The 21,028-nt window shown below is 37.6% G+C and overlaps 1 protein-coding gene across 2 annotated transcripts in view; it reads right to left on the reverse strand.

Moving 5' to 3' along the window:
• Window positions 1-14,014: 14,014 nt before the first annotated feature.
• LOC122655834 (serrate RNA effector molecule-like) overlaps window positions 14,015-21,028 on the reverse strand; it is a 39,266-nt gene continuing 32,252 nt past the window's right edge. For both annotated transcript variants that reach the window (XM_043850195.1, XM_043850194.1), the window contains exon 12: window positions 14,015-14,103. In XM_043850195.1, the coding sequence (XP_043706130.1) occupies window positions 14,043-14,103 (61 nt within the window). In that variant the 3' untranslated portion in view covers window positions 14,015-14,042. The remainder of the gene's footprint in view (window positions 14,104-21,028) is intronic.

Here is a 21,028-nt window from a genome sequence, read left to right on the forward strand (position 1 = left end):
GGAGATATTGATGCAATAGCCAGATTGTTTAGAACTTGGGTGGGCTCACAAGTGATCCAAATCAAGGTTTTCGAACCTGGATTGCATCAAAATTCGCCTACAATTCTTACTCCAGACCAAGGCCTGATCTGGTATGGTTTATATTTCAATTTTGGATTGATTTCATGAAATAGTCAACAAATAGATATTTGGTCGAAAAAAATGAAATTGTTTTTTTTTTGTATCAATATGAAATATTTCAAGAATAAAAAAAATCCATTTGGTAGTTCAATTTCTGAGAATAGATTCTCTATATTTCTTTGGGAAGGATGGTGGTGGTAGTGGTGGGATAGTGGCAGTGGTGGTGGTGGTGGCGGGAGGTGGTGACATTGGTGGTGGTGGCATGGAAGTGGTGGCGGTGGTAGTGTCGGTGTGGTGGTGGCAAAGGTGGCGGTGTCGGGGCGGTGGTGGCATGGTGGTGGTGAGACCATTAGGAGAAGAAGTTTAGTGTTTTATTTTTACCATGAAATTACTACTTTGTCCATCAAATTAACCATGTACTCATTAAAGAGCAAGAGTGAAATCAAATGAAATTGAGCTTTTGAAACAGGCCCTCAGTTATTTCAGAATTTCTATTCCACTTTATTTCTATTTCATTGAAGTAAGGTGCAAAAATAAAATCAAACAATTTCCGAAATAGAAATCACCCCTTGAAATTGAAATAGTAATCTTACTAAATCAGGCCTAGTACCAATATCCTAATGCTTGAATTCGTTATCTCAACACTGCAAACAAACTTGTTTCTAGCCCTACATATAAGTTATCCTTCCCAAAAATGACTAAAAGATTTGTTGGGGACAGATGCGGAAAAATCTTCCCACCTATGTGAAACAAAGAAGCAAACAAAATGAAAATGGAAATGAAACAAGCAACCACAAACCAAATGAATAATAGATTTAACAGGAAAAACCCTTTAATATGAAGGAAAAAACCACGGGGCAACTCCGAAATACTCCACTAAAACAAAAGATTATAATGATTCACCTCTCAAGTTTATGCTCAAACTTGAGATCTACCACAAGATTGAGAAAAGAAATAACAAGTATTTAGAGAGATTACAAGATTACCTTACACTTTAATGAAAATGCTACCAAGTCACCTCTAAAAGCTACCAATAATTTCTCCCAAAGCTTGGAGAACTCAACCGAACAGGAAGCTGCAACTTCGGTTACCCAGCTGAATAAGAGCATGATATGTAGCAAAACGACCTCAATAATGATCCAAATGTGAGAACAAAACCTCCACAAAAAATTTCTACTTCTTCTCCAAGAGCTCCAAGAACAAATTTCTCCTTTTCTTTTTGTCAATAAAGGAGAAAAACATTTTCTCTCTCCTTAGAAAAAATCCACTAATTCTCTTTCTTCCTTCTTTTTGTCTTGAAAGAAAACCCCACTACACACTTCACAAAGTGACTCTTTGAATTTTACAACCTACTAAGGAAGGTAGTGAATGCCAACTTATTGGTCCTTTGACTTCACATGAGTTTTGGACCCAACTTAGCCTAAGCACTCAAATAACTCCACATGGGGTTAGATCAAAATAATCCAACACCCAACAAACACCCCCTCCACTTCCATGAGGAGGACTCCCCCATACTGTAGGCTCACATGGAATCCATGTCTGCCAAATTCATGCATAGTTCATGCTTCTCCTTTGGCACTATCTTGGTCATCATATTTGATGGATTCCTAATAGTATGAATTTTATTGATCTTCATCAAACCACTTTCAAGGATATCTTTAATCCAATGAAATCAAATCTCAATGTGTTTGGTCCTAGAGTGGAATATAGCATTTTTGTTCAAATCAATGGCACTTTCACTGTCACACCTAATAACATACTCATTTTGCTCCAAACCCAACTCCATAACAAAATGCTTCAACCATAGCATCTCCTTACAAACTTCTGTGGCAACAATGTATCCTGCTTTTGTAGTTGATAGTGTAACACACTTTTGCAACTTTGATTGCCAAGAAATGTCCCCTGCGAAAGTAAACAAATAACCCAAAGTAGACATTCTCTTATCAAGATCTTCTGCCATGTCTGAATTTGTATAGTCTTCCACCATGGATGATGAATTTTCAAAGCATAAACAAACTTTGGATGTGCCTCTTAGATACTTTTAGAATCCATTTTACAGCTTTTCAATGTTGCTTACGTGGATTTACTAAGCACCTACTAATAACACCGATGGCATGTGTTATGTCTGGTCTAGTACACACTATTGCATAAATCAAACTCCCTACAATTGAAGCATATGAGATCATCTCCATTTTCTTCTTTTCTTTATTTCTAAAAGGAGACAACTTAGCACTCAACTTGAAATGGCTAGCTAATGGTGTACTCACAGGCTTTGCATTCTTCATGTTGAATCTTGCAAGTACTTTTTCATTGTTCTTTTCTTGTGATAGACATAATTTTTTGTTTTTCCTATCACGCTTGATTGTCATGCCCAAAATCTGTTTTGTAACCCCTAGGTTCTTCATGTCAAAGACCTTGTTCAATTATTTCTTCAACCTGTCAATCAAGTTAGCATCTTGACCAATAATGAGTATATCATCAACATACAACAAGAAAATAATAAAGAAAGAATCAGAATATTTTCTGAGGTACACACAATGGTCAACAATGGTTCTAGTAAAACCAGTATTCATCATAAATGAGTCAAATTTGATGTACCATAATCGCGGTATTTGCTTCAATCCATATAAGTTCTTCTTCAATTTGCACACCATGTGCTCCTTACCCTTTACATGGAATCTTTTTGGCTGCTCCATATAAATTTCTTCATTTAAATCTCCATGCAAGAAAGCTGTTTTCACATTCAACTACTCAATCTCCAAGTCTTGACCAGTAGCTAGGCTAAAGATAGTATGAATCGAAGTCATTTTCACCACAAGAGAAAAAAATTCAACAAAATCAATACCCTGTTTCTGCCTGAACCCCTTGACAACTAGATTTGCCTTGTACCTCATTTTTTTCTTGTTATCTTCATTTTTTTAGCTTGAAAAATCCATTTATTTTTCAAAGCCTTTCGTCCCTTTGGTAGTTCAACCAACTCATGGGTCTTATTCTTATGCAAAGAATCAAGCTCTTCTTGTATAGATTTCTTCCATTCAACCTTTTGTTAATGAATCATGGCTTCTTTAAATTCTCTAGTTCACCACTTTAAGTATCACCTACTCTTGGCGTAGGTGGTTCTTGAGGTAACTGCTTTCCCTCTCAACATCACTATGTGCGTCATCATTTCCATTCATATCATCAACTATCTAAGGAGTCTCATCACCCTTAATTTGATTTTCTTCAATTTGACCTTGTTATTCATCATCATCATGTATAAGTAAAGGGAGTTGTTCTTCATGCAATTCATCTACAATCCTCTTTGGAAGTTCCTCGTCAAAATCAACAAGTATTTAATTTTCTTGAAAAATCACATCCCTACTTTTGATAATCTTCTTATCAACTGGATCACATAATCTGTAACCAAGCTTTTCATGTGTATATCCAATGAAAATACATTGTTTTGTATTGTCATCAAGCTTAGACCGCTCATCTTTTGGAGCATGCACAAATGCCTTGCAACCAAATACTTTCAAGTGACTATAGGAAACATCTTTTCCACTCCACATCTTTTGTGGAACATTTCCATTCAAAGGAATAGATGGAGAAATTGATCAAGTATATGGTTGTCTGTAAAGCTTCTCCCCAAAATGGCTTTGATAATTTTATTGTTGAGAGCATGCACCTAATTCTTTCTATAATGATGTGGTTCATCTTTTTCTCAACACCATAAGTTGTGGAGTCTTGCGAACTGTTTGTTCATGCCAAATACCATAAACTTTGCAATACTTCTCAAAAGTACCACGTTCATCATACTCACCATAATTATCTGTACGAATGCATTTGGGAGATTTTCTTATTTCTCTTTCAACCATGACATGAAATTGTTGAAAGATTCCAAGTACTTGGTCTTTAGTCTTCATGATAAAACTCCAAACTTTCTTGGATGCATCACCCATAAAAGTAACAAAATACACTGCACCATCAAGAGTTTTTACCTTCATGGGACCACATACATCAGAATGAATAAATTCAAAAATCTCAATTTTTCGTTTAGTTAAAACATGTGAAAAAAAAACTCTATGTTGCTTTCCACCCAAACAATCATCACAAAGGGACAAAGACGTACTTTTCAGATTTGAAAGATAATTTCTCTTCATCAAAACCTCCACACCTTTTACATTCATGTGGCCAAGCCGTCGATGCCACAAATCAGAATGATTCTCCAATGACAATGTTTACCTCACCAAGAGAGCAGCATTTCTTACCTTTTTACCACAACAAAAGAGCCATTTTTCAACTTTCACATCCCATTACGAAACTAAGACTCATACCCTTCATCATTAAGCTTTCTAGCTGAAATGAGATTTAATCTGAGATCCAGAACATGTCTCACATCCTTGAGAACCAACTTATTACCAACACTGATTGCAAAGCAAACATTACCCATTCCAAAAAAAATTTATTTTCCATCATTTCTCATTCATACCAAACCAAAGTCTCTTAAATTATAAAAAGTAAAGAAATCTTTATGTGAAGTAGCATGAAAAGATGCTCCTGAATCAATTACCCAATTTGAGTCATTATATGTTGCATTTACACAACCATCTACACACAGAAAAAAGTAGAACACCATCAAAAGAAACTATAGTGGTTTCTTGTTGTTCTTTGTTGTCATCATCACTCTTTTCTTTCTTCTGATTTTTCTTCAACTTCTAACAATATTTTTTCATGTGCTATGACTTCTTACAATAGTAACAAGTCACACATTTTCTTGATTTAGATCTCCCTCTTGATTTGTTTTTGCTATTATTTTCTTTATACTTTGATCTCATTTTTTTTTAATTTAAATCTCCCTCTATCTCACTTCTTCATTTAACAAACTACTTGTAACTTGACTCATGGTAACAATACCATCGAGTGCCGAGTTACTAAGGGATACAACAAGAGTCTCTCAACTATTAGGTAATTAGCTTAGCAACAACAATGCTTGTCATGACTGCCAACTGGTTAACAATGTTTTGCATTTCATTCAAGTGCTCTGCAACCGATCCATTTTCTGTAATTTCTTCCACAAAGAATTTGAACTAGTTTCTATTGATAGATGATGAAACACAACATCATCCAATCATTGTCGGATATAAGCAATTGATCTTCTATCTATTTTCTTCCAATCATCATCAGACCTGATTTTTTGTTTTTTCCTTTATTCTATCAATTGGCGAATAAATGTCTCTTGAATAAAGGATACCTTCCATTTGGGCTTTTCAAACCAATCAATTGTTTTCATTCAAACTAATCATCCTAGAAGAAGCATTTGCATCCATCTTTGATTCACACATACAATAAAACCAACCAAGCTCTGATACCACTTGTTGACAACAGATGTGAAAAAACCTTCCCACTAATGTGAATCAAAGAAGCAGACAAAATGAAAATGGAAATGAAACAAGCAACCACAAACCAAATGAACAAAAGATTTAACATGGAAAACCCTTCAATGTGAAAGGAATAACCACGGGGCAACTCCGAGAATAATCCACTAAAACAAATAAAGGATTACAATGATTCACCTCTCAAGTTTATACCCAAACTTGAGATCCACCACAAGATTGAGAAAAGAAATAACAAGCACTTGGAGAGATTACAAGGTTAGCTCACACTTTAATGAAAATACTATCAAATCACCTCTAAAAGCCACCAATAATTTCTTCCACAGCTTGGAGAACCCGACCGAACAAGCAAGTTGCAACTTCAGTTGTCGAGCTGAATAAGAGCATGAGATGTAGCAAAACGGCTCAAGAATGACCCAAATAAGAAAACAAAACTTTCACAAAAAAATCTGCACTTCTTCTTCTCCAAGAGCTCTAAGAACAAACTTCTTCTCAACAAAAGTGAAAAACATTTTTTCTCTCCTTAGAGAAAGTCCACTAATTATCTCTCTTCTTTTTTTTTGTCTCGGAAGAAAACCCCACTACACACTGCACAAAGTGACTCTTTGAATTCTACAACCCACTAAGGAAGGCAGTGAAGGCCAACTCATTGGGCTTTTGACTTCACATGGGTTTTGGACCCAATTTGGCCCAAGCACTCAAACAACTCCACATAGGGTTGGACTAACATAGTCTAACACCCAACAAAATTAACTCATCTTATAATAAGACTCCTGATATAAATCTGTTTACAATATAGCAACTCCCACAACTGGTCAACACCTTTCTTAACCAATTAGAAAACTGATTTAATCTTATAAATTTTAAATTATTTAATCGATGATTCAAAATATTAAAGGATTAATTCTTTTCTTAATAAACACTTAAATGATCGATAAGTGTGTCTACTATTAGAATAAATGTTTGAATGGTCAATAAACGTGCCTTGTGGGAAAAGACATATTATTTGGGTATGTCTTTTGGAGACACTCCTTAGAGGTGCTAAGCTCATTGTGGAATGCTCAACGGAAATAACAGCAGCAAGGTCTAGGAAGTCTTAGGGGACAGAAACCCCTGGTTCCAGGGAGAGTCTTTGCCCTTACTCAGCAGGATCCATAGGCTTCTCCAGCTGTAGTCACTAGTAAATGTTTTACTTGATTATGTTTTATTTTGTGAGGATTTGCTTCAATGATATATGATTAGTATGCATTATTAATTTTAGGTATGTTAAATGTTTTTGGCAATCCTACATTTGTATTGTTCGACTCATGGTTGACACACTATTTCATCTCACATGGTTTTCTACTAAATTGAAGATTCTGCCTATGACATTAAAGATTGATTTGAGTGTCATGACACCCTCAGGAGAGATAATGGTTACAGACACGATTTTGTAACCTTGTGGTACAAGTAGAGGTTAGAGAGCTTAGAGTAGATTTGTAGTTATTGGATATGTGAGACTTTGATATTATTTTGGATATAGACTAGTAAGGGTGTCAATTGGGATGGCACCATACCGGTACCGGTACCAAAAGTGCCAATCCCAGAATCGTCCCATTTAGTTAACGAGACAAAACCTAAATCCCGCTCCCGATTACTAACGGCACAGGACGGTACTGGTTCTTAAACGGTTCTAGGCACTGTAGAAAAGGGAGAAGAAATTTAATGGTTCCTAACGAAGCGGATTTATTTGTGTTATGGATTTTTTCACTATGATGAAATCTAAGTTTTTTCATACTTAGTTGCTTTATAGAGCAACTTAAAATATGAAATCATAGGTTCACTTCTTCAAACTCCCTAAGATCACATGTAATAAGCTTCTCAAGATTATAACTAAGAATTAAGGATGACCAAATAAACAAACCCTAATGGAAGGAATTAAAAATCCCATATTGTGTTTCCTCTTTGACTTTCCTAAACAAAGATGGCAGTAAGGCAAACTAATTTATTTATTACACATGTTAAGAAGCAAAAATGAAAGAACCTGGTAGATCTAGATTGAGTGGCATGTTCTGTGAGGAGAGAAAGAAGACTACAAGAGACTGAAATACATATTTACTCAAAAGGAATTGAATATAAGACAATGTAGATGGCTTGAGTTATTTAAGGACTATGCCTGTGCCATTTGCTACCATCTAGGGAAGGCAAATGTTGTTGCAGACGCACTCAATAGGAAGAGACAGAGATTTTCAGTAATGATATTATCCATATAACAACAAAATCTTTATGATTTGAGGAAGATGAATATAGAAGTAGTTGTGAGCGGTGCTACAGGAATCTTGTCAAACCTTATGATGTAGCCTACATTAATTGATAGGATTAAAGCCAAGCAAGAGAATGACCAGTTCCTAGAAAAGATCAAGCAGAGAGTGCAAGAAGGGAAGAAACCTAATTTTTTCTATCTCTGATGATGGTGTTCTGAGGTTCAGATCAAGACTGTGTGTACCGAATGAAGAAGAATTAAACAAGAGATCTTAAAAGAAGCACACTAGACAGCCTATACGGTACATCCAGGAAGTACCAAGATGTACCAAGACTTGAAAGGTATATTTTGGTGGAATGGTATGAAGAGGAAATTGCTCAATTCGTGAAGAGATATCGTATATGCCAGTAAGTTAAAGTGGAACATCAAAGACCCTCTGGGTCAGCCATTGAAGATACCGGAGTGGAGATGGAAACATGTAACTTTGGATTTCGTCACTTCTCTGCCTAAGACGTCCAGAAAACATGATGTAGTGTGGGTTATGTGGACAAATTGACTAAATCAGCACATTTCCTTGTTGTCCACATAAATTATACGTTGGAAAGTTAGCTTAGTGCACATTGAGTTGAGGATTGGTGTCTTGACTTTTGATGATTGGACTCCTGTGTGGAGACTCTATGGGCCACTATAAGGACTATATGGGTATTTCGATAAATTTCCTGTATAGGGTTTCGCTATAAACCTGTAGCGAGAGTTCTTTCTCTATAAATGAAAATCTGAGAGAGGAGGAATGAGCGATTGTAACCCTATTCTCCATTGATTGTGAAACAGATCTCATCTCACTGTAGACGTAGGCAACCTTGCCGAACCACAATCCTTGTGTTCATTGTGCGATTGTGTTTGCATTTTTTCCATTCTTCTCTGCATCGTGTTAGGTTTTACACATTGAAGGGATTGTTAAATTGCACGGAGTACCGGTATGCATTGTATCTGATCAAGAACCGAGGTTTACTTCTCTTTTAGGCAGAAATTACAGCAAGCTTGGGTACCCAGTTATATTTTAGCATAGATTTTCATTCCCAAACTGACAGACAGTCAAAAAAGACCATCCAAACACTAGAAGATATGTTAAGGGCCGGTGCGATGGACTTTACTGGTAGTTGGGATACACATCTACCACTTGTGAAATTTGCTTACAATAATAGCTTCCAAGCTACAATCGACGTGGCATCTTACAAGGCATTATATGGTTGGAAATGTAGATCAGCACTAAATTGGGATGAAGTAGGAGAAAAAAAAATCCTTGGTCCAGAGATAATTCAGCAACCCCATGATAAGGTGAAATTGATTCGGCAAAGAATATCCACTGCTCAAAGCCAATAAAAGAGTTATATAGATGCAAGACGGAATGATTTGAAATTCAAAGTGGGAGACAAGGTGTTTCTCAAGGTAGCTTCAATGAAAGGGGTAATGAGATTTGGTAAGAAGGGTAAGTTAAGTCCAAGGTATGTGGGTCCTTTTGAAATCCTTCAGAGAGTTGGTAACGTGGCGTACAAGATAGCATTGCCACCAGCATTATCGGGGATTCACAATGTGTCTACACTAAAGTATGTAGTTAATCTATCTCATATACTCAGTTATGAACCGCTTCAACTCAGGGATGATCTGACTTATGAAGAGACGTCGATTCAAATCTTAGACCGCAAGGAGCATGCTTTAAGGAACCAAACAATTTTCATTGTGAAGGTTTATTGGCAGAATCATTTATTTCAAGAAGCTTCTTGGGAGCGTGAGGATGAGATGCGGACTAGATATCCGTATCTTTTTTATTCATAGGTATGTCACTCAATTTCAATAACGAAATTCTTTTAAGGAGGGGAGGGTGAAACACCCTCTTTCTTGTTGTGAATATTTTATTATTATTTATGTTGTTTATTAATATTTAAATGTCATGGTAATTGTTTTGATCATGGCATTCCATATATTAATAGGCCTCCCATTGCCAACTTTCCAATAGACCATATTAAGTAGGTTAGGTATGATGGAGTATATTCTATTACAAGCCCAAGATCCCCTAGGCCATGGTTGAGGAGAATCCAACTAGGAAGATGAAGGGAAATATTCGGCTTTTTAGGATCTTGGCTCATAAAGCATCAGGTTGGAAAATGAGTCACCAACCGAGCTTTAAAAAGGAGAGCCTTATTGAGGATATGAGATTTGCAAGCCTAATCCATCCATTGGTTTAGGGATGCAACAAGACGACCATGAGATAAAGTTAAGGCTTCTTTTAGATTCCTTTTTCCCTTTCCAAAATGGTACATTTATGGAGATGAGATAAGAAGGTATGGAACTGATAACCAATTTAATCAGTATATTTCGATCAGCATTGGTGAGTAGGTTGCATCTCTAGTCCGTTAACCGGTTCATTATACGTGGTACAATGTGATTAAGGCATAGATTTTTGGAATGAGAGGGAAATAAGAAGGATCCTAGATATTTAGAGTTTGAATCCATCTCATTGACTCCAATGACTCACTTAATGGAATTTCTCAAAGGGTTGGGAGTGTTACCACTAAAGAAAATGTTACTCTTTGAGACATTGATTTGTTGGCCAGATAGATCTTTGAAGAGTGAGAATGGATTTAAGGGTGGTAATATCGTTTAAGGTTGTCCTGCAAAAAAGAAGGGTATCATCAGCGAAGAGCAAATGGGTGATTTTTGGTGCATTCCTAGCGATTTTAATTCCTTTAAAGAGATTATTAAGATCTCAGTAGATCTGTAAGAGTTGAGAGTTGAGACAACACTCCATGACAATAATAAAGATATAGAGGCTAAGGGGACATCCTTGGTGGATGCCTCTGACGGTTCTATGTAATTAAAGCAACTCCCTTGGAATTTAAAGGAAGAGGTGCAAGCAAAAAGTTTACAGATCAATCACACCATAGATCATTAAAGCCTAGGAATTCAAATATATCATAGACTTTCGACATGTCAACAACCAACCCTTTTTTCTTTTTCTTTTTTTTTTTTTCTTTTTTTTTTTTTTTTGTGCTTCTTCACAAGGAAATGGAAAATTCTTTTTAGCAATGATGTTGTTGTCTGATATCTGTGTCCTTTTTACAAAGGCCGTCTAAAAGGGAGAGATGAAAGTGATGAGGAATAATTTCAGTCTATTCACAATAATTTTGACAATAATCTTACAGGAAACATTGCAAAAACTAAGGGGATGAAAATCCTCTAATAGAGAAGCATGGTCTTTTTTTAGGATAAAGGCGATGATGTCGGGTTTGATGTTTCCCAACCATGTTGGTAAAAGAAGGCTAGAAATCCATCCATACCAGGAGCTTTGAAAGCCCCCAAATTGAAGATGGAGTGATTAATCTCTTCGTCACTAGGTAAGCAAGTAAGGCTCTCAAAAAGATTAGAGGGTGAGATAACAGGGGTGAAAACACTTTCAACAAAATGGGGGTCGAGAGGGTTGGATGTTGTGTGATTTTATAAGGGTAAAGTACACGTACCCCCTTATAATGCACTCAATGTTCCTCGTACCCCCTAAGCGGCTCAATATTCCACATACCATCTTTCAATATTTCACGTACCACCCCTGCTTTACACCCCAAATGCCAGATAGGTCCAATCCGTTAAATACCACCGTTAGATGCCAAAATCTTGACCATTTTACCCTTTGCTCCATTTTCTTAAATCTGAAAAGACCTAATTACCTTTACTTATTTGTTGCCCTAAACTAATTGAAAATGACCATTTTACCTTTTATTTTATTTTTATAAATGAAAAGACCTAATTGCCCTCATTTATGTATTACCCTAACCTAATTTGAAAAGACTATTTTACCCCTAAATATTTGTTCCTAAAAATCCCAAAATACGCTCATCTTCCCCAAATCATCATCTTCTTTTACATACCCACCACCACCACCACCACCACCACCACTGCCACCCAACTCGACAATATACAATTGACATTCGATAATCGCCGCTGCCTACGCCGCCGCTGCCGCCGTGAACTGAAGGGAACCCTTTTTTGAATAAAATCTGGAACCCTGCAAGCCTGCTTCTTTTCGATCCGACACTTGCAACAACCGATCACTGAGACGAAGAACACTGTTGCTGAGAAGATGAATGGAGACCCACGTTCGATTGCAGAAATTTCAAGTAACAGCGACTGAGGATTATTACAGACATATTAATACTTAAAATAAAAAAGGGGTGAAGAATATGAGAGAAGGGAGAAGATGGGACGATGGAGTTCTGGCTATGGGATTGGGGTAATCAAAGAGAAAATAAAAAAGGTTTCCGGTGTTGGATTTGGGTTTGGTTGAGTGGAAAGAGAAAAGAGATGGGTGGGGTTTGATATGGAATAAAAACTAGAAAATAGGAATTGAAGATAAAGGAGTGGGTTCGGTGGAGATTAGAAGAGGGATTTCATCTCTCGGAGATGGGTTTTTAGATGGAGAAGGGAGAATAGGGTATTGGAGATTGGGGTTTAAAGATGGGAAAACAAAAAACAAATGGATTTGGTAGGTCTCAGAAATGCGATGGAGATGGTAAGAAAAGAAATCAAAATAAAAGAAGGAGAAGTGGAGAAGAAGAAGACGATGTCAGACGAGAGTCTTCTACCCCGGCTCAGGGAAGCTTCGAGCTTTCTCGTCTTAGTGCTCCTTTTTTCTTTTACTCCCTCACTCTGCTGCTCTCTGTTTCTCTCATTTGTCTTAGAACCCAAAGCCAATGGTGCGTGGCAGTGGTGGTGATGGCGGTGGGGGTGGTGGGTATGTAAAAGAAGATGGTGATTTGGAGAAGATGAGGGCATTTTGGGGTTTTTAGGAACAAGTATTTATGGGTAAAATAGTCTTTTCAAATTAGGTTAGGGTAATACATAAATGAAGGCAATTAGGTCTTTTTATTTATAAAAATAAACAAAGGGTAATATGATCATTTTCAATTAGTTTAGGGCAACAAATAAGTGAGGGTAATTAAGTCTTTAGATTTAAGAAAATAGAGCAAAAGGTAAAATGGTCAAAATTTTGGCATCTAATGGTGGTATTTAACGGATTGGACCTATCTGGCATTTGGGGTGTAAAGCAGGGGTGGTACGTGGAATATTGAGTCGCTTACGGGGGTACGAAGAAAATTAGGTGCATTATAGGAGGCTACGTGTACTTTACCCATTTTATAAAAATGAAATGCAAAGGATGAGGAAACGAGGGGTCATTAATTTTGTTTGTTTCCTTCATCTTTAAGAAAAAGGAATTCCCGAACGAAATTACTTTTGACAATGGAATGATACTATTTGGTGTTTCGGTCTCCCTCATGGACGTATAGATGTCCATATCGCTGCATCTAGAACAGTTCCTGAGCCCCAACCAGTCCCTTTTACTTTGCTGTGTAATTAATTTTAAGGAAACTTCCCTCTGAAGGTGCAGAGATTTCTAAGGCATGCTGAAGGTCGAAGTGCGATTGTTTGACAATGGGCAGGAGAGACCAAAGACGTTATAATTCCATTGTTTGAGGTGATTGGTGATGCCTTTTAGTTTAACAAGAAATAGGTAGCCCAATAATTGGCAAATATTAATTTTGCCATTCCTCCCTCCTAGACCTTGCTTACAGTTATCTAGCATATCTTAATGCAAGTACTGTCAATACGTGTGGTTCTGGTCGTTTCCAAATTTGAAAAAAAAAAGATAAAATGAATTGTTTTCAAGAGTTAAAAAAGAGGCATAAGGAAGCGTTTGTGTGTCGACTAAATCAGTTGATGACCCACCAGTTAGAATGGATGCAAATTAGCTTGCTGCCTCTGCCAAGGAAGATCAGTAAAAGCCGCACCAAGATCTTGTTAAGCACAATTTTCACTAAACTGATGAGCATTTCAATGACAGTTGCAAGGGACAATTGTCAAATAGGAATTCAACAGTACTGAGTGTAACCATCTATCTGGCTTCAAATCCCAGACAGTAAGGTAGGGCAAAACCATTAATACCAAGTTCTCAGAACCATGTGACAATTTCCAATTACAGTGGCCAAGAAAGGTAACCATTCCGGAAACCCAATCAAGAGGGAAAAACAGATTGCATTAACAGTGCATTAGATTTATATAGTACAAGAGAGGAGAAAGGCTTCCATAACAATTATTGTGGTTTCACCACGGCCATCGCTTGCAGACCTGGAGTGGAGTAACTTTTCCCCTTCAAGAACAGTCACCGGCAGCAGAGACCTGAAGAGGAACGGTTGCCTTTCCCACTTGCTGAAACTCCAGAGTGGATGGAATAATCACAAAATTGAAAAAGACAACACCTACAAACTCCGGTAGTCTATCACTGTGACTTCGTCTTCGGGGGCATCAAGATCCTGATAACTGCACAACCAAAATAAATGAACATGTAAGTGCAGCAAAAAAAAAGTACAGGATTTTTCTCTTGTTGGACTGAATCAAGTGAAGGCTAACAGTTTCTGGCCAAGAATAGACATTAAATTTTCCACTCACTCAAATTTCAACAGTGGCAAAGTAGTAATCTACTGTTGCCTTAAACGACACAGTAACGATGCATTTATTCTTTTCCTGAAGGATATAGTAATCTGGTTGCAAGTAAAAAGAAGATAAAGGAAGTGAAATTGGTTTAAGAAAAAGGATTTTACTTTCTTCTTTTTTTTCCCATTTTTGTAATCACGACTAGGTGAACTCCTCAAAACCCTTACAATATTTATTAAGTATACTTAACATGTAATCTTTATTTCCTTTTTTAAACAACAGGATTTGGTACTAAAGTAAAATTTAACAACCAGATACGGAATGATTTGGAGTTAGTTACTCAAACAGGTTAGGTAACGAATACAAAAGTTTCCATTTTAGTTTTTTATTTAATTTCACTTCCCTTACCTTTATTTCCCTTGCAACCAGATGCAACCAAACAGAAAAGAGGGGCACACAAATTGTTGGAATATGTACTCCAGAATACTGTGGGGGTATTCTGGTCTTTTTGGGGGTAGTTTTATTCTTCTTATATTATTAAGTTTATGTCGGTTTGTGGGTTTTAGTCCCACATCGCCTAGTTTAGTCTATTTGTAATTTCCCCTCTATTTGCTTACCTATCAATTAATTAATTCAAGTATTTTACAACTTCCATCTTCTCTTCTCTCTTTTCTTCTCTCTAAAGTTACTGGTTACAGGTCCTAGGTTTTCTACATGGTATCAGAGCTGTTGTAACCAGTGATTGATTCTCTTCTTGGTTTGCAGTTTTGAGCGTCATTTAAAGGTCTCCGTTATGGTGAGCAGCCAATGTTACCGCTGCATATATATATCTGTTGTTTGCGTTTCGTTTGCTCTGCTTTTGAGCCACAAACATAGAATGATTCTGTTGGAGAAGATGGTTTTCGTTGGTGTTGTTTAAATCAAACTAGACTGCTGATGGTTCATTAGTTCTGTGACTATGGCTGCCGCTGCTTCTCGTTTGCTGCCGCTGTTTATTTTTTATTTTGCTTCTGCAAGTCTGTTACTACCATTGGTTGTTCCGCTAGGTTCAACTGGGTATCGCTTTGCTGAATCGTTTGCAGGTTGCAGACATATAGCTTGGTTTGTCTCTGTTTTACCACCATTGAGTTGCTGCAATTTTTTTTTCTGCCATACGGCTCTACTCCTCTCTTGAGGATTACTTAATACTGTTCACGGTGGGTCTTCGATCCACTCTTTTGGGCTGATTCAAGCCCCTTGTTACCCTGCTGCTCTCTCTGGTAGACTGAATCAGTTGCTGGTTTTTCTTCGATTGATGCTATCAATTTGCTGAAAATTTAAAAAATAAATAAATTTGAAGACCAGCTGCGTCTCGATCCATCTCGATCTACCAGTTCTGTTGGCTGCTTGTCGTTTGCAGATGTTCTTGTAGTTTCTATCGCTTTTGGCTGATTTTCCCCCCTGTTATCGAAACCCTTGAGATCCTGCTTTAACGGTTTGGTGGTTGCTTGAGGAAGTCGATGAATGTTTCACAATGGGTTTCCTTTTAGTTACTTTATTCCTAAAGTCTTATTTTATTCCTTTAAGTTTCCTTTCATGCCCTTATCATCTTCTCTTATTTACCTTTGTCCTTATTTTACTCTAAATTCCCTTCATGTCCCCTTACTTCTTTATTTGCCAATTACCCCTTGAAAATTCTGGTTATTTACCAAATTGCCACTCTCCATAGGCATTATTTTACTTGTTGCATCCCATTGCTTTTTGTTTACCAAAAGGCCCTTGCAAAATTCTGGTTATTTACGGAACTGCCATTACTTTTTAATACACTCCCCTATTTGACTACCCAATTGATCCTTGAATATTCTGGTTTATTACCAGTTTGCCCTTTGGCTTGGATTGTATTTAAAAGTGGATTTTCACCAAATTGCAGCCATGCCATCCTTTTTTTCCAACACCGTTCCCTTTCTATAATTCTAATTCCCTTCATATCCTATACATTTGGCATATACCCATAACTCCTTTGGAAGTCAATGGTATTCACTCATTTGCCATTTCTTCCTTTTTTTCATTACCCTTAGCACCACTTGGAAAATTCTGGAATATTATGTTTTTGCCCCATTTCTTACATCATCTCTCTTATGTCCACGTGTACTACACGTGAGGGGGGGATTAGGTACAGTACACCTACAGACATTGTAGAAGCAGAACTCGCAGGAACACTACGTGCAAAACATAGAAGATCAGAGTTTTCACCATTGCCAATGGGTATCTACTTTGTTATTGGGTTGAGTTTGCCGTAAGGGGGAGATTGAAGTATTGAAGAGTATTGAAGATATTTGGTTGTTGCCTATTTGAGGAGTTTCAATTGGGTTGATACAGTTTTTTCCGCTGCCTGATTCAGTTTGATTTCGCTGCTTGCTGCTCCAGTTATTTCACTTCAAGATTCTATGTCACTATGACAATCTGAGATTCATCACTGGATAGCTATTGAAGATCGTTGAAAACTGCCTTTTTGGAAGACATTCCAGTCCCGGTTTGCTGATCATGCCTGTCCAAGTTTTGAAGATCTATTTTTTCGAGTTCTTGAAGGTTTATTTGGGAGCTGCATTTGTCTTGAAGCTGGATTCTACTACAACTTGGTTTTTTCCTTTTTTGTTCAAGTTGGGCATTAGTGCCTTGTATGCACCAACTTGAGGGGGAGTGTTAGCATTATTAGGAGTTCTTTTTTCTTTAGTTCAAGCTGGATCTTCTTTCTTTACTTATTTGTATAATCCAGCTTGAGGGGGAGTGTTGGAATATGTACTCCAGAATATTGTGGGGGTATTCTGGTCTTTTTGGTGGTAGTTTTATTCTTCTTATATTATTAAGTTTATGTCGGCTAAGTGGGTTTTAGTCCCACATCGCCTAGTTTAGTCTATTTGCAATTTCTCCTCTATTATAAATAGAGGGACTTACCTATCAATTAATTAATTCAAGTATTTTACAACTTCCATCTTCTCTTCTCTCTTTTCTTCTCTCTAAAGTTACTGGTTACAGGTCTTAGGTTTTCTACACAAATTGCTGCGCATATATAGCCTCCTGGGAAAAGGAAAGGAACATGATAGCTGGTACACCAACCCCCCCCCCCCCCCAACTACCACATTCCATTTTCCATGTAATAGGTGTAGCATAATAATTGAATTTTGGTTTCTAAAAACAATGTTATCTAGATACTTCAGAGGAGAAAATGCACCTGTGTCCAACAACTTCTAGACATCAAGACTGATACAACACTGACTCTTATGAACACATTCAATGGCAACTGTCGAATATTGTAATGTGAGGGGGAGTACTGCCACTTGCGTTTGAGTTGACATGTTCAACAGTCCCTGTGGTTGTACAGTCGATGTGGTCACTTTTGGTTGTAACCCTTTTAGAGTAAACAAATGATATAGACGGTGTCGATCAGGTAGGACACACGAGTTGTTTTTAGGTTCAATCCAACCTTGTCGCTCGTCCAACCAATTACAACCTACTACAATAACGCTCCTTGGAGATGGCAGCGGCTTACACCAAGCACCGTCAGAGTATGAGGAACACTCAAATTCAACAAAGACTTGACATGTAGGCATGATGCAAATCTCTCCTGACTGGGACAACATATCCACCACGGATTGTGAAATAATGTTGTTACGTCGTCTCTCATCAACAATTAATATGGTTGTGCTCCCATTAGGTAGACAAACTCGGGTATTAAAAACGAATGGAGGTGTGTCTTTCGAGGCTTGGTTGGAGCTTCCCTCCGCCATAGCTCTGATACCAATTTAATCAAGGTTGAATGCCTAATAGGAGCCAGGTAAGATCAGAATTCTGTAACTGTTTACAGATGTGGGCTGTTTAGGGTAAAACTAGAATTATGGTTGGATATTGGGAAAGGGGTTTATAGGGTATTAATGGGCAGGTCTAGGGGGTTATTTTGGTATAAAGAAGTTAAGGTTTGGATGAATTACGAAATTCTGCAATTTAGGGTAGAATTGGATTTAGGGTTTTGATGGACAGATTGGGCTGCACTGAGATCGAGTGGAGGGATAAGGCTGGACAGATTTTAGAGTGAGGCTAGGGTTATGGGAATCGATTAGGGTTAAGTGGAGGATTAAGAAGAATGAAATTGCAAAATTATAAAACCATTTACTTGAATTAACACTGATCTCCAACAGTAGCAGATTGAAGAAAAGCTAAGAGAGGACCTCCCAAACTACAAGATGCAAGGAGTCACTGGGGACTCCAGTCCTTCAACCTTGATATTACTCACAAGGAGGGGGTCTTGATATGACACACAAGACAGTCTCTGAAGAGAGAAGCAACAACAGCAAAGACAGCAGCAAAACAATATTTTTAATTAATCAAATTCGTATTCAATGCTGACCTCCCTTACAAACTTATATAGAAGACTCAAAAATAGACTTAGACACTAAAAAGGAAAGGTCTAACCCTATCCCTAACCTATTGGGTAACTTAAACTGACTAGGAAACTATAATACTAAAGGAAATAGACTCAAAACATGGTTGGACTTATAGAGTCCTAATCCAGCCTAACTTATATCACATGACCACTTAAGTTGTCACATGACCACTTAACCAAGTCACATGATCACTTAAATTGAACCAATTTGATGCAACCAATTTGAACCGATTCAATTAAAAAACATAAAAATAAACCAAGTATTGGGCTAATCCCGTATGCAACCTATATACCCCTAGTTTAGGCTCATTAAAGTGGCCTAATACATAGAAAACCCTTGGGAACAAAGGCTCGACATGTATATAACCCAACCCTAGGCCTATTTCTAAAGAAATAAGCCAATTTCTATGAGGAACCTGCATCAACTCTCCCCATCTTGAAAAAATTCGTCCTCGAATTTTGCAGTGATGGGGGGGAATCAACATGTGATCAGCAGCTTTGACCATCCCCAAAAAAAATTCCGATGAGGCAGGACCATTGGGGATAAAGTCTTCAATGCGTGTAGCTTTCTCTTCGAAGAACCATGGTGGCATAACAAACTCTATGTGTTCTTTTTTTGAATCAGTAGCAACTGTCAATGTCTCGTCCATAGAGCCTTCAGCGTTAGCAACCTTCTCATCTAATGCATGAGACACAAGCTCCACCTCTTCAAGAACAGCATCTTGAAGGTCATTGTTTCCTTTGGAATGCTCTCAATCAACTTTTCATCTTCTACTGTTTCAGCTTTGTCTACTTTGTTCTCTTCAATGTATACCTCTTCAGTAGAATCTTCTACAATTGTGTTTTGGACCTCCACATCAATTTGATGGCCGAGCTTCTCAATTATGATCTCAACTACTGGTGCAGCTTGGTCTACTTGAATTTCTTTAGCTATCGGTTCTTGAATCTCTTCAACACAAACTGCCTTAATAGAATCTTCTGTTGGTACATCCATTGGTGAAATTTCAAACACAGTCGATGCCACTTGCGTTTGAGTTGACATGTTCGGCAATCCCTGTGGCTGTAAAGTCGATGTGGTCACCTTTGGTTATAACCCTTTTAGAGTAAACAAACTGTATAGACGGTGTCGATCAGGTACGACACATGAGTTGTTTTCAGGTTCAATCCAACCTTGTCGCTCGTCCAACCAATTACAACCTACTGCAATAACGCTCCTTGGAGATGGTACCCGCTTACACCAAGCACCGTCAGAATATGAGGAACACTCAAATTCAACAAAGACTTGACCTGTAGGCATGATGCAAATCTCTCCTGACTGAGATAACATATCCACCACAGATTGTGAAATAATGTTGTTACATCGCCTCTCATCAACAATTAATATGGTTGTACTCCCATTAGGTAGACGAACTCGGGTCTTAAAAACGAATGGAGGTGGATCTTCCGAGGCTTGGTTAGAGCTTCCCTCCGCCATAGCTCTGATACTAATTTAATGTAGTCCTATATAGGTAAGGCCTAATAGGAGCCAGGTAAGATCAGAATTCTGTAATTGTTTATAGATGTGGGCTGTTTAGGGTAAAACCAGGATTAGGGTTGGATATTGGGAAAGGGGTTTATAGGGTATTAATGGGCAGGTCTAGGGGGTTATTTTGGTATAAAGAAGTTAGGGTTTGGATGAATTACGAAATTCTGCAATTTAGGGCAGAATTGGATTTAGGGTTTTGATGGACAGATTAGGCTGCAACTGAGATCGAGTGGAGGGATAAGGCTGGACAGATTTTAGAGTAAGGCTAGGATTATGGGAATCGATTAGGGTTAAGTGGAGGATTAAGAAGAGGAATGAAATTGCAGAATTATAAAACCACTTACTTGAATTAACACTGATCTCCAACAGTAGCAGATTGAAGAAAAGCTAAGAGAGGACCTCCCGATCTACAAGATGCAAGGAGTCACTGGGGATTCCAGTCCTTCAACCATGATATTACTCACAAGGGGGGGTCTTGATATGACACACAAGACAGTCTCTGAAGAGAGAAGCAGCTGCAGTAAAGACAATAGCAAAACAATATTTTTTATTAATCAAATTCGTATTCAATGCTGGCCTCCCTTACAAACTTATATAAAAGACTCAAAAATAGACTTAGACACTAAAAAGGAAATGCCTAACCCTATCCCTAACCTATTGGATAACTTAAACTGACTAGGAAACTAAAATACTAAAAGAAATAGACTCAAAACATGGCTGGACTTATAGAGTCCTAATCCAACCCACCTTAGATCACATGACCACTTAAGTTGTCACATGACCACTTAACCAAGTCACATGATCACTTAAATTGAACCAATTGGATGCAACCAATTTGAACCGGTTCAATTAAATAACATAAAAAT

This window comes from Telopea speciosissima, chromosome 3, assembly GCF_018873765.1.
Source record: "Telopea speciosissima isolate NSW1024214 ecotype Mountain lineage chromosome 3, Tspe_v1, whole genome shotgun sequence".
NCBI classification, from domain to species: Eukaryota; Viridiplantae; Streptophyta; class Magnoliopsida; order Proteales; family Proteaceae; genus Telopea; species Telopea speciosissima.